Consider the following 14419-nt stretch of genomic DNA (forward strand, 5'->3'; position numbering starts at 1 on the left):
TTATTTTTCATTGAGTGTTGCTAACTAAGCATGCAGTAGCCCAAACAGTTCATCGTTCTTTAAAATGGAAGATGTGGTACTGCAGATACAAACTGCTACATACACAGACTTCATACACAGCTGCTATGAGTGACACACAGGATTTTCGAATCAGAAGCTGAAGTTACTTCTCTGCTCTAATACAGTGTTCTGAGTGCCAGTATCTTACAATACACAGCACTGTTTCATTAGAACAGGAATTAGGATGATATCATTAAAGGTAAAGAGGCATGCCGTGGATGATAAAGCAATAAATGCCAGCACAGCATTTGATTACTTCAGTGTACAGTAGAAAAAATGTCTGATCATGCCAATATCCGGCAGTATAAATTGAATGTGCTACACTTGAAAGAGAAACAGAAGTCAGCCTAAAACAGGAAAGATAAGAGTCCAAAACTGGGACAGCAAAAGGCTCGAGAACATCATCCGGTGAGACTAACTGCTTATTCTTCTGGGTAATGCTTTTATCTGTTGCCAAAGGTTCTTTATAACTAATGCATCTCTTCTTCTTTACTGATGCTGTCACTGGAAAAAAAAAAAAAGAACTGAACATCTTAATAAACTCTCTCTGAAACTATCTGCTGTCAATCTCTCTGTTTTTACGGTAGAATAGACACATGCAAACAATGACTGTCCTCCATTCACCTATGCACAGTGTTACTGCAGAGCTCAAATTCAAAATTCTCCATATCACACCCTGCAGCTTTGGCTGCACTCTCCTCTGGAAGTTGAACCAGCAATAAAAGCTGCAGACAAGCAGTACAGCCAATCTCACAAAACAATTCAGTTGGATCGAGTAGGAGAAGCTGGAGATCAGAAGCAGCAGCTCTCAAGAATCAGTGTTGAAATAGCATTCATCAGCCCTGATAACAACATACTCTGGAACAGCCAAGTGTAAAAGTCCAGGCACGTGACAATCTCTAAAACATCATTTGTACAGCTGTAGTTCAGGAATCAGCTAAAAACCACCTAGGAGGAAGGACAAACATCTCAGTGCATTTCTTTGGTGAAACACAGAATTTGTCATACGATCTTAGCAGCCTGATACAGCACAAGGACAGAGCCTTGTTCCCTCCCTGCGTAACATCTCCATGATGGCCATCTCTGGAGGCCATGTAGTAAGGTACAGAGGACCCAGTGGTGAACAAGAATTCCCAAGGACTGCCAAGGATTCAAAATAAACTTCCCTGCTGCCGATATAACTAAACCTAGGTCCTGCATCACAGTTAACAAGAGTTAGATCAGAAGCATAATGCCCTCAAGATCTTCAGCATAAGCCTCTAGCTTCACTCTAAATGATGTTGTCCTACTCAGGATGTATAGTAGTCTTGAATCCTAAATATCTTTGTTGAAATGTGCAGAACATAAAAAAAAAAACAGAGAGAAGTTTCAGGCTCCACTAAACATCTGGATGCAAGCAAGTAAGGCATGGCAGAGTTATTTCCCAATGCAGAGGCGGGGTACCAGATATGGAGGAATCGGATTGGCCTGCTTTAGACTTCATGCAGTGATGTGCAAGGGGGCACGAACACGAGCCTAGGACTGTGTTAGCTTTAGCTGTCACAAAAATAACACACATCATGATACATTTTCTTCCTCCCCCCTCAAGATTTTGCTTAAAATTATTCAATTTTCAGTCTAAGGAAGGTAAGGCCATCTGGAAAGCGTACAGGATGCAATAAATCCTGGTGTAATGATTACCACCTTTGTAATTACAGACATTAAATAATGTCCTGTCTAGGGCCTCCTCCCTGCCTTTACCTGGCCTCTGCCAGCTGCTCTGAAAGGCCTTGTCTGTCCCGTTCCACAGCTGCCAGTTGCACCTCAAGGGCAGCCTTCTCATGCACCAGGAATTCCTTCTCTTTGGACACCTTGGCCACTGCATCCTCTTGGCGAGAGGACTGCTGGCGCAACTGCTCCAAACCACTGCTAGCTGACTCTTGCTGGCGGTAAACCTGAAAGCAGGATAAAATATATTTCTGGTCATTTCTCTGAATACGTGCTCAGAGCCAACCGGTGTCACTTCTGAATCGGTGAGAGGAGAAAGAATTCCTGCAGTGTGGGTTGAAAGCCTAAGAGCATCTGCTGTATACAGCACCAGTACTCTGGGCTGCCAAAAGGCACCGAGACTTGGAAGTGATACATAGGGCCACACCAGGTTGGCTGAGACCAGACAGCTACTTGAGGACAAACATACAGACCCCAGATTATGTGTCTTCATGCAAAAATCCCTCGTCTTCCAGAACTGCTCCCTTGCAAACTGAATTCTGTCAGAATCCCTATCATGCTGTAAATGTTAAGTCTGAGCATATACAGCTTTGCTGGATGAAGAGAACGAAACTAAAAATGGTTTCTCCTTAAAAAAACAAACAAACACCAGCAACAACAATAAAAAAAACAAAATGCCAATAAAACAACTAAAAATCCCACAAAGTGGCACTTAATTTAGTATGTATGGCAGCTGGATGCCATGAGGCAGGGAAGCATTGGAGAGTATTGTCATTTAGCAATTTGTGGGGTGATATGGCTAAAGAGATTGTATATAGTAATTCATTGTCATACTGTTCACTTGGCTTACATAAAAAAAAAAGTTGCCTAATATACATTGCTGATAATGAAGCTTGGAGATTAACCATGATTTTTAAGCTATTTTCAGCACTGCACCATCTCTGCTTTGTATTTGCCAAATAACTTACCTCATACTTAAAGTTTATCTAATACAGAACAGATCATGAGAAAAATAACATTTTCCTCTGTTATCCCCCACTACCCATGACTGCACACTACAAAACTGTCATTAAAATGACAAAAAACCTCCCCAGTGATATGATTCTCCTGAGCTTTCTCTCCAGTATAACAAAAACAGTCAGTCGAGAGAAAACAATCTTGTCTGTTCATCCACTTCTCATCTTCCTCAAACCCTAACAACGCTCTAACAATTCCAAGTTACATTTAGGTCTTAAAATATAATTTCAGCAGTACAAGCAAGATGCCAATCCCTTTCTTAGCAGTACAGGGCAGCAGACATTGACTTGCAGCTCCACCCCGCTCCCCAGGTTTGAACAAATTCAGTTCTGAAAGTGATGGACTTCACAATAAAAATATAAATGGAAATGTACAGCTTTTCTTGCTTCAGAAAAAGACAAAGAGCTTCAATGTTTGCTTGTTTTGCCACCAATAACAGTGGTAGCCTCATTCAGATGCCTGGACAACAATAATTGTATCTCTGGAGCTTATAAAAAAATAGAAAAGGGACTAATGCAGACAAGTGGACCAAAATAATCTGTAGAAATAAAGGACAGTTCAATCCTTCAGAATTATAGTCTCTGCAAGCCATCAACCCCTTTCCAAAAGCAAGTAAACAGAGCCTTCTGACCTCCAGTATTACCAAGCACCTTGTTGATTAAAGAACCAAGCAGACGCAGCTTTCTTGAGCCAAGCAGACAAATGCCCACCCAGAAGAACCAGACTGTTGACCTCACCTGGTTGAGTTTCTCCCGGGTTTCTTCCTTTTCCTCTGCCAGTATTCTCAGTTGCATCTGCAGCTCTTCCTGTTGCTCCTCTGCTTTCTTCAGCAGCTCCTCCAGGTGGGATTTCTCTGCACAAAGCTCTTCATTTGTTCTTTTATACAGGGTCATCTTCTCCTGTTCAGAGACCTTTGCTCTCTCCATCTCATTCACTTTATCTGACAGAAGTTCATTCTCTTGTTCCAGCTACAATCACAGATGCACAGAGAAAACAAAATACAGTTAAAGATTGTAGAAGATTTGGCTTGGACAGAAAAATGAACATCTCCATATTCAGTCAGTCATACTGTCTGAAGGCACAAAGTCTGAAAAACATCGAGCAGCTGGAGATGAATGCCTTGCATTGTTGGAAACTGCTCACCTGCAACACAAGCTTGTTCAGTTCCACTTTATCCAATGCAAGAGCTTCATTAATACTGCTCATCTTTGCTGCGGCAACATGTAGATCAGCTATTTCAGAATTCAACTTATTCTGAGCCCCTGTCAATGCTGCTACTGATTTCTCTGCCTGAAGAGACAAAACAGCAGCATGAAAACAAAGACAGTATTACCCTGACTCCAAGCAGCAACTCCAGATCTCCTTTGTGTCTCTGATATACTTGACATATTCCCAGTTAGATCTTCCTAACAAGCATGTGGGCACTAACTACACCACAGAGCCTGTGCAGATCACAGCATTATCCACAACAGATAATGCTATTTTCTCAGAAACAGCACCTGTGGTGATCTCCCTAACACTTTCCAAGTGTTACTTAGGAATAAGTTGTCCATACCTTTTCCAGTGCCACTGTAAGCTCGTGTTTCTCTTGCTTTAGCAGATCCCTCTGAAGGTGTGCTTCCTCCAGCTTCTCCCTTGTTGCTATCAATTCACTCTGTAACGACGAATGTTTTGCTTCAAGTGCAGCTAAGTCTTTCAGACTTGAGAGAAGGGGAAAGGCAACAGGTTTTTAATGCCAAAAAACATTAATGTTTGCAAAACAAAGACTACATACTGTACACCAAATATAGCAGTTTAAAGGATTTTCACTAGCTTTTTATTCACATGTAAAGAATGCTGGAATGTTTTAACTAAAGCTGTGTCACTCTTTGTCAGTGATGTACATGAAACATTCATCACAGAGAAAGCAGAACGAGCTTTCAAAAAAATCACAGAATGTTTCCAAAAACTTTGAATATTCTTAACCTAACAGCTTCCTGCTTGTTAGCACTCCTTTTTGACACAGCGGATAAAACACAGCAAAGCTGATCTTTGGGTAAAACATACTTCTCAAAATTGTTCTCACCTTCAGCAATTAAAGAGTTTGCAATCTATTTTGGGAGAGGATGCATATTGATTTCCAATCCAATAATCATAGGATCAATGATTCAGGTTGGAAGGGACCCCAGAAGGATGCCAAGCATAATCTTCAGCTCAAAGCAGGATCACTATGGAATCAGTCCAGATCGATTAAGGCTCTATCCTGATGTGTCTTTCAAATTCCCAAGGGTGGAATCTAAACAACATCTCTGAGTAACTTGTTCATCACAATGGTTTGATTTCTTTCCTTAAATCCAGTCTGAATAATCTGTTTCAGTTGATGACTGTCATAAATACTCTGGTCAGGTCTGAATTAATTTTTAAAGGACTATAAAAAAGGACAAGGAGGCAGCTATGCTGATGTCAGTGGGTACCCAGCCCTGCCTATGTACTCCCTCACAGCTCTATGCTACAGACAGTGAATAGACAACATTTTTCCTTTGCAGTGTGTAGAGACCTAAGATCTAGCAGTGCTCTCCCCTGCCCAGAGAAAGCTTTTAACACTCACAGGAGCTCGTGGTCATGATGTGCTCTCTCCATTGCCAGCTGCTGCTCCACCTTTTCCCCTTGGGCTGAATCTTCCTTCAGCTGCAGCTCAGTGTTACTCTGACGCAGATGTGAGGCTTCTTGCTCACTGAATTTCAGCTTTTGCTGTAGCTCTCCCCTGATTTTCTCTAGGTTTTCACAGTCACTGCAGGGACAAGAAAGAAGAACAAGGTGATCTGCATACTCATTGATCCCATTTTCACCATTCTAGGATGGAATTGTGGAAAGCATAATAAGACGAGACTTGTCCCTCCCCTCACAAGACAACTGCAGAGATAAAATAAGGCAGGCTTTGGCTTGCATTCAGTGAGAACCAGTGGCTAGGAAAGGGCACTCAAAGAACAAAATTCAGAGAAGCAGCGTGTTGAGAGAGGCATCTGTATTCCAACACTGTTCAGAATCTCAAAGAAAAGCAGCCACAGGATGACAGTAGAGCATGAAAAGCAGTGACAGGAGGTTGTTAATAGGGCATGGGAGAATTCTTTGCCCATAGCAACTCCGAAATCTTAGAGTTGAAAGTAGACTACCTTTAGAACACAGAAGGATGAAACACTTACCTCTTGAGTGCCTGTACCCGAGACTCGAGGTGCTGCTGGTGGCTGTGAGACATCTTATTTTCCTCCTCCAGTTGCTCAAGCCTTTGCTGCAGCTTCTTGCACTTCTCTTCCTCCTGTCTGTGCTGGTGCTGCAGGAAATTGATAGAATCTTGCCTGGCAGAAAGCTCTTCTTTTAGGGCCTGTAAGGATGGGGAGGAAAATAGCAGAATCAAGCAATAATGAGCAGAGAAGATGGCGTCTAATACAGTAGCTGGGAGCTGAAAGCAAAGGCTATGATGAGGGAAAGGAGATCAAGAGAGAAAAGCAGCAGAACACATTGTTGGCGAGACTGGCAAGGCCATACAGTAGCAAGAGTGGGATGATGGCTAGAAAGAAACTGGTAACCAAATGAAAAGATCTGAAGCCAGGTGAAACATTAATGACTGTGGCCAGTGGTGAAGGCTATCAGAAATTCTCACCTGTGTTGCTCTTTGCCTCCTTGCCAGTGTTTCCTGAACCAACACAAAGGCATGCTCTGCATCAAAGGAGCTCAGGCAAGAGAGGATGTTGCTAGACTCTGGATGCTGGGAACTGTCAGTGTGGACAATGCTGACTGTGCTGTCACTGTCATCTAGCACCACCTGAAAGCCCACATCAAGCTGTTATTCTTTGCTCATACTATTTTGTTTTCCTCCATCTATTTCTCCGTTTTCCCCACTTCACCCTAGAGTTGTTAAAGACTTAATTCACTCATTCCTTCAGAGATTAAATAAGTTTTGTCCCAGCCACAAGTACTGCAGGGACTTCTAAGCAGAGCTACTATAAACAAGAAGAGAAGAAACCAATGTGAACTGAATAGAGGCTGTTTGAATGCTCAGTTTCTTGAAGCTCTCAGGAATGATTTGGTCCTCTTTCGGCTTCTCAAAGCCACATGTACAAGCACCAAATCAACACTGGAAACAGCAATGAAAAGAGCCATTAACACTGCCCAGAGAAGAAGGCAGCTGATGAATACTGGAAAACAGTAATGAAATGGCTAATGTTTATAATTGCTCTGAGCAAAAGCAAAAAAGGAAAAAATTATTAAATAAGGAGAAAGAACTGACTTTGTGTGAGGCAGTGTAAAAAATCTGATGATTAAACCTCCTGTACGGAGTGAAGATTTGGAGTAAGTTAAACCTACCACTAACCAGTTGGAACAGTTAAGATTCTGTGATGATAATGGTCAGTGAAGACAGAGTGAAGTAGCAAAGCTGGCAAATGCATTGACTGAGTCAGTGACCTTTTGCAAAAATCTGAAGAACAACATGGTTATTGCTCACGGAGGGTTTGGGAAGCCTCCAAGCAACACTGGAGTAGAAATGTCAAGTAGCCAACTAAGAAAGCACAGTTCAAGAGAGACCTTAACGTGACAGTGAAGGCAAACCTACTGAAATTCAGGTGAAGAGTCACAGGAGAGCTTACTGTGAAGTTGTAATAGGTTTCATGTCAGGAAAATGGCATAAAAATTAAACAGCCAGGAGCAGTATAAAACATGTGATTTTATTCCCTGTGCTTTTCTCTTTCCATCATCAAGTACTTCAAAATCAAATCTATAAGGATGTGAACTCAAAAATGTACTCACCGCTGTTATCTCTTTGATTAGCTTCTGAAGGGCAAGATTCTCTTCTTTGGCATTTTTACTTAACGAAGCTTCATATTCTACATCTAGCCGACTTGCTTCCTGAGAATAGAATGAGGAAAGAGTGGAGAAGGAAGAGCTGCTCCCCTCTGAAGCATTTCCATCTTCATCAGCACTGTCATGCTGACAAGCTCTAGTTCAAGTATATAACTTTCCTTATTATTCAATTTCTTCTCTGCTAAAACTAATAAGAGAAAGAGCAGCCACTCATTTTTACAGACAGTTAAGCTGTCAATTCCAAGTCAATTTGCCCACTAGAAACTTAAAGTCTGAGGCAAAATTGCATGGATGCAAACCCCTTAAGGCACCCAAAATGTCTACAGCTCTCCTGCCATTGCCTGCACCTGGATGGACCCCACGAGTGCCAAACACACAGCAGCTATCTTGGTGATGTTCCTGATTTTTCCACATCCTAACTGTTCTTCCTCTTGAGGAAGCCACACCTCTCTATGCTAAGGCTAGAGAACAAATTACTCAAACCAAGCAGACACTGGGCTACTTCCCAGATAAAGGTAAAACATACTAGCATCTCCACAGTGTCGTTAAGTGTTTTCACGGTCTTCTCTTTCTCCTCATTTTGCTTCTGAGACTGTACAAGCAAGGCTGAGAGCTCCATCACCCTGAGAAGAGAAGGTCCACATGCCATTCCAAAAGCATCGCACACCACGTGTTAAAAAGATAAGCAGCTCCCAAAAGCACAGCAGAAGAGGTTCAGCCCAGAAAACACAGCAAAGACAGCCTTAATCTCTAGATGCTAACATGCTGTGCACTGCAGAAAGGCACTACTCGGCCCAAAGGACTCTGCACTCAGTCTTCCAAAGAAACATCTGTACAGAAGTGCCATATTGCTTACAACAGTCCTGTGCAAACTTCTCCCATATGCTTGAGCACAGCCCCGGACAGCAAAAGAGCTTTATACTACTCTGAATTTCTCAATAAGAATCAGCAGTGGCAATTGCATTACAATATACAATCTTTCTTCCAGTCTTCCTCCTCAGAAGAGCTTCCACCAGAACTTTAACACTGGGCATAAACGAGGTTATACGAATATATAACAAATAGGTGTGTTCTGAGCATGGATCAGCAGTCACAAAAGATGACGTAGGAACTAAAATAAAGTTTAAGATATATTAACCTATCTTGAAGTTCTTTCTTCTCCTGGTCCCCATTGCCTTGTAAGCACATCACTTCCAAAGCCTTCTGGTCTATTTCCTTTTCCACTTGTTGCTGTTCTTGATCCTTTGGGACAGGCCTACCCAAAGTGACAGACTCCCAGAGCTGTACGCCAGAGTTCAGTCGGAAGCAGCTCACAAGTATAGATCCAGAGAGCCTCATTTGCTCTGCCTTCAGCTCTGACAAATCTCTGAGGAAGAATAAAGAAAAAACTAATGTTCACAGTGCAATTTTTAGCAGTCAGAACACTTTTCAAGTACAAAAATCAGGCAATAGATTGTACCTTTGTTAGGGACAAATCATATGCTAATCTCAGAAGGTCAGATGAATATCTATAGAGCTGTGGAATCAGTTTATTTTCTCCTCAGAATAAATGCATAGCACAGTCAGGAGGCTTCAAGAACTTCTAATCACTCATAAATTGCTGCTCTTGTTGTATCTTATTAACATACTCTAATTATCTTTAATACATGCAACGAATTTTACTAAGATCCACAGATTCTATAACTAGCATCTCATCATTAAGTGACCTCAATTGGACGGCTAAGAGGCTTATGAAGACATGCACATAAGAAATGCTTCAGGAAGGTACTATAAGAATAATCCTTGAAACACAGAATCACAGGTGTTGGAAGGGACCTCAAGAGATCCTTGAGTCCAACAGCCCTGCTAAAGCAGGTACCCTACAGTAGGTCACACAGGTGGCAACAGATCCAAAGCAGGCTTTATGGAATTACTTTAAGTTATCAAAGGAGAAACTGTATTATTAGCTGTAACTAAAGGAAGATCAAAGTACAGAAAGCAGGTGTGAAAAGAAGAGAAGCTACATTTTGCTCTCCAAGGTACCTGTTCTTAATTTCTCCTCACCTGTCAGTGGCTGTCTTCATTTCCAGGAAATGACGGCGGAAAGTCAGCACCTGCCGCCACAGCTTCAGAAGACGGTTATGTTCACCCCTTAAGTAGCTGTCATAAAACTAAACACACAGAGACAAAAAGGAACAGCAATTCAGCCTTCCCTGTCACTGTACAATCCTTCTAGATCTGAGTGTACAGCCATCATCATTAGAACACATTTAATAACTCCAGCAGAAGCATCAAGGCCTGAAGAGGCACTACACAAACATCCTCAGTAAACCTGCTACCTGAATTCAAAGATGTTCCCACCTCTCCTGATGCAGTGGCTATCAACAAAGCACACTGATCAGGATTCCTTATCTTGTTCTGTGGAGATATCTAACATTCTTGGTGAAGGAAGAACAAAAACAAACTCCTTCAAACTCCTTGCCACAGACTGCTGGTAAGGGATGCCTGTCTTGATCCTTGTTTTACCTATTCTGAACCCGAAAACATACAGACCTCTCTGTTCTTCACTGCTGAGATTTAAAAAGTGTAAAAAAAAAAAAAAAAAAAAAGAAAAATAAAGAAGAGTCCATGTGTGACTGGCCTACAGTGTACAGCAATAGCAAGTACTTGCCTTTAAGACTGCAGCATCATTGCAGCCAGCGAGTATCTTCCATCACCACCTCCGCTGACATCCCTCCATCCCACAGTTGCATTCTGCTAACCACAACCATATTCTCATTTGAGTCTGGCACTACACTGACATTCCTACAGCCTATCCTTACCTCACGCTCACTGCGCCATTCACTCTCCTTCAATTCCAGCTCCTCTCGGGCCCTCATCCAATCTGCTGTCAGTTTTCCAACATCTTCTTTAAGGGCTAAATTCACCTCATTTGCTTTATCTAGGTGTTCCCGCAGGAGGGTATTCACTTTTGCCAGGTTCTCACACCTTGGAAAGGGAGAAATAGAAATGAACTGACTGAATAACTACTACAGGTAGCACCCTTGTGATTTTCCAGTTCCCTCAACAACTTTCTTTTCAAGGAAACAGTAGAAGTGCTTTCTAGGAATAATGAATATGTCTCTGCTACAGCAAACCCATTTGTTTTTTCTTGCATTAAGCCCTCATTTCCATCTACAGTGTCAGTCTCCCCTTCCTCACAAGTTAAGCTCTTGCCTTCTCTATGCTCTGGCTGGTCACTTGTCATGACAATGAAGTGGACAAGATCCTACTAAATGCAGGTCCTGACTGCCTTCATACCACCACTGTTATCTCTGCTTTCACATCCTTTCCCTTGCAATACTGTTCCTACTTTTGCCCACTTCTTTTTAAGCCTCTCTCTGTTCTCGCCCAATACATCAGGCCTGCAGTGAAAACCCCACTTTCTTGATCCAGCAAACTGCACAGCACAAAACCAAGGCCATACATGTGTGCGAAACAGCTTTAAATGAAGCTCTGAACTAAAAACTGAACTTTTATTCAGTTCCCAAAAGTGCAGTGGATCTGCAGCCCTCAAGGAGGTTTTAAGCCATACTCGTTGTAAGGAACGTAAAGCACTGCAGGCCAATTACTGTGAGGCCACAGCCTAAGGTCTCCCTCAGGAAATATTTCACTAAGAAAATTGGAAGAACAACTGCCCAGTGAACAAGCACAGAGCTCAGTTTTTGGACAAAAGTAGGAGTTGTGCTTCCTCCACCTTACTCTGCAACTTAGGCAACACAGCACACACATATTTTATACCACACACAATTTATCTCTGGGGCTGAAGGAGAAAGAAAAGTGCAGAAAAATATGACAGAAGATTCCTGTGGTGCCAAATGCTTGTCAGATAAAACAAAACTCCAAACCAAATAGGAAAACACCTGTTCTATGAAATCTTTAGGATGTTATGGTTTGATTCCCATGTAAAGCAGAGCTTTGTTGAGTACCTCACCTACTGAATCATAGAAAAATTTAGGGTGGAAAGGGACCTTTGGAGGTCATACAACCAACCCTCACTCCAAAGGTACAGACTGTGGACCTTCCTGCTTTCAAAATGGCCCGTCCAGCCACTTCCCTTGAGAAGATTAGGTAGAACTTAAGAGGTTTTATCTCACTTCCACGAGGATCCAGGACACCAAGAATGAGGTACTGCTCTTTCCTTTTACCTTTGCTGCTCTTCTTCTAACTGAAGGAGTGCTTTCTCCAGGCCATGGTGTTCAGTGGTTTCCCATCTGTCTGAAAGGGATCCCTTAAGAAAGGAAAGGTTTAATCAAATTCTTGTGTTCCCTTCACTGCTGTTATCATCCACTGCTTTCCCCTTCATTTGTTTGGTATTTTAGGAGCTCATGACTTCTTCCAGGCATTACAGCATCTAGACTATAGGGAGGATGGGAGGTGTAGAGTACTGCCCCCCTCAGTTTTCCACTCTCACAGCTGGGTATCTTCAGCTCACAATCAAGACTGCTCACTTAGACTTGAAGCTTGGGTATACATACTCTCCTACTCTGTTTCCTGGGTTTACATTAGCCATGAAGCAGAAAGAAAAGCACTTAGCCAGCTCTATATGTTGAGTGCCTGCATTCTTGCCTTCTAAGATGCTATGTTTTGATCCTTAATCAGAGACAGCCGTCATGTAAGAAGCAGTACAGCCCTCTCCTGAGACCCAGCACAAGCCTTACTCCAGCAAGAAAACACTCCTTCACAAAGTTAACATCCTTCTTGATAAGGTTTGCTGGACTGACATTTCCAGGACTAAAGGCTGCTCTATCAATGGCTACTGGACAAAATACTGAAAGGCAAAATACTGAAGTACTCCTTTGAATCTTCACATCAGGAAAACAAGGTTTTTACTGCTTTGAGGAGACTTTAATCTGAGTTAACAAATGCCACATACCTGCACACTCACCCCTCCTGCTTCAAGTCGCTGCTCCAGCTCACGACACCAGCTCCGATACTGCAGCAGCTGAGGTGGAAACAGAGAATTAGGATGAGGGAAATGAAGCTTCCAACAGACTCAGCTCCTCCTGCATTAGTTTTTCTCTAAGCCTTTACAGAGGGAGCGCAGTACTTTCCACAGCACTGCTGACACGGAGAGAAGTAATTATCATACATGGAAGCTTCACTTTATCTAATACTAAAGAAAATGAGAAAGGGTTTATGTTATGCATAGTACTAACTGCTCATCCTGAGACAGTGATGACATGCGGAACGATGAGACAGACACAGACGCCATGCCAGGCCAACTGCATCTGTCAGACTGAAGATTACGCTGTTCAAACCTCAGCAAACCATGTTAAATCCAGAAAGTGGGCCAACACCAAAATCAATGACCAATCCTTCTTAAATCATGTTTCATTACGAGCTTGGAAAAGAAAACTTACCAAGCGGTTCAGCATGCCTAGTAACAGTAAGCTTACTGTGAATCATAGAATTGTTTGAGTTGGAAGGGATCTTTAAAGGTCATCTCATCAAACCCCCCTGCAATGAACAGGGACACCCACTGCTAGGTCAGGCTGCTCAGAGCCTCAGCCAGTCTGACCTCAAATACATCCAAGGAGGGGGCATCCATCACATCTCTGAGCAACCTGTTCCAGTGCCTCACCACTCTAACTGCAGGAAACTTCTTCCTTACATCCAGCCTAAATCTCCCATCTTTTCATTTGAAGCCATTTCCCCTTGTCCTATCACAACAGACCCTGTTAAAGAGTCTTTCCCCTTCTTCCTTACAGCCCCTTTGTATACTGAAAGCTCTCCCCACAGCCTTCTCCTCTCCATGCTGCTCAGCCCCAGCTCTCAGCCTGTCCTCTCAGGGAGGTGTTCTGTCCCTCAGATCATTGCTGCAGCTCTGCCCCGGACGCGTACCAACAGCTCTACGTCTCTGCTGTGCTGAGGACTCCACGTGTTGGACGCAGTGCTCCAGGTGGGGCCTCGCAGTGCAGCACGGAGGGGGAGGATCCCCTCCGTCGCCCCATTGTTTTGGATGCACCCAGGATCTGGCTGGCTTTCTGAGCTGTGAGGGCAAACTGTTGGCTCACGTCCAGCTTGCCATCAATTAATGCTCCTCGTAGCACCAGTATCCTACTCGGAACGATCAACAAGAAAATGCAATTTCTTGCAACGCAGCCAAGTAAGACAAAAACAGTAAAAACAAGAGGGAAGGAAAAGCTCTGCTATGGTGAGAGCGTCTGAACGGGAGCGACTCGGGGCGGACAGGTCTGCGCACGGCTGCCGGCTGGGCTCAAGCAGCACTGCTTCGGGAATACTAAAATAAGTGGGAAGCCAGCCGGCAGAGCCTGAAGGGGACGCGCGGAGCTCCGCAGGGCCTCCGGCACCGCCCTGCCCCCGCCACCTGTCCCGCACGGCGCCAAACCGCGCAGCGTTAATCAACGCCCGCTCAGCGCAGAGCGGCTTCTCGTTCGGAAAAAAAGCCGCAACGCCTCCAGCGCTCAGAGGGGACGAGTTTCCGTTACGCGTTGCAGCCTTCCAACGGGCGAAAGCCCCCTCGGCCCGCCGCGCACGCCCTCAGCGCGCCGCACGGCGCTCAGCCCGCGCGGCTTTTCCCCTTCCGGCCGCGCCCAGGCCGCCGCGGGGCGCTCCGGGCAGCGGGAGGGGCCGTGCCGCTCCCCGGGCCCCGCGCCCGGCTGCGCCTCCTCCCGCCCTCCCCTCACCTTCTCCTGCAGCTTCCGCGCCAGCACCGCCCGCTGCTGCTGCGCCTCCTCCGCTCCGTGCGGCCTCCGCCGCGGGCAGCCCCGGCCCCGCGCCGCCTCCCTCGCCGCCATGCCCCGCGCCCGGCCCC

At 44.2% G+C, this 14419-nt stretch overlaps 1 protein-coding gene across 2 annotated transcripts in view; it reads right to left on the reverse strand.

Moving 5' to 3' along the window:
• The window catches only part of CEP250 (centrosomal protein 250), a 33272-nt gene extending 18864 nt beyond the window's left edge, over nucleotides 1–14408 (reverse strand). Inside the window, exons 1-15 of one of the 2 annotated variants that reach the window (XM_031605673.2) lie at nucleotides 14292–14408; nucleotides 12518–12586; nucleotides 11790–11872; nucleotides 10425–10590; nucleotides 9667–9773; nucleotides 8762–8989; nucleotides 8150–8246; nucleotides 7570–7668; nucleotides 6425–6586; nucleotides 5967–6145; nucleotides 5372–5554; nucleotides 4340–4484; nucleotides 3928–4074; nucleotides 3522–3752; nucleotides 1801–1994 (exon numbers count right to left, since the gene is read on the reverse strand). In XM_031605673.2, coding sequence (XP_031461533.2) covers nucleotides 1801–1994; nucleotides 3522–3752; nucleotides 3928–4074; nucleotides 4340–4484; nucleotides 5372–5554; nucleotides 5967–6145; nucleotides 6425–6586; nucleotides 7570–7668; nucleotides 8150–8246; nucleotides 8762–8989; nucleotides 9667–9773; nucleotides 10425–10590; nucleotides 11790–11872; nucleotides 12518–12586; nucleotides 14292–14402 — 2201 coding nt within the window. In that variant the 5' untranslated portion in view covers nucleotides 14403–14408. Of the gene's footprint in view, nucleotides 1–1800; nucleotides 1995–3521; nucleotides 3753–3927; nucleotides 4075–4339; nucleotides 4485–5371; nucleotides 5555–5966; nucleotides 6146–6424; nucleotides 6587–7569; nucleotides 7669–8149; nucleotides 8247–8761; nucleotides 8990–9666; nucleotides 9774–10424; nucleotides 10591–11789; nucleotides 11873–12517; nucleotides 12587–13485; nucleotides 13649–14291 lie in introns of those variants that run through there. The other variant, XM_090151929.1, reaches the window with a different exon arrangement.
• Nucleotides 14409–14419: the final 11 nt, after the last annotated feature.

The sequence above is a fragment of the Phasianus colchicus genome, chromosome 17, assembly GCF_987193195.1.
Source record: "Phasianus colchicus chromosome 17, bPhaCol1.hap1.1, whole genome shotgun sequence".
Taxonomy (NCBI): domain Eukaryota; kingdom Metazoa; phylum Chordata; class Aves; order Galliformes; family Phasianidae; genus Phasianus; species Phasianus colchicus.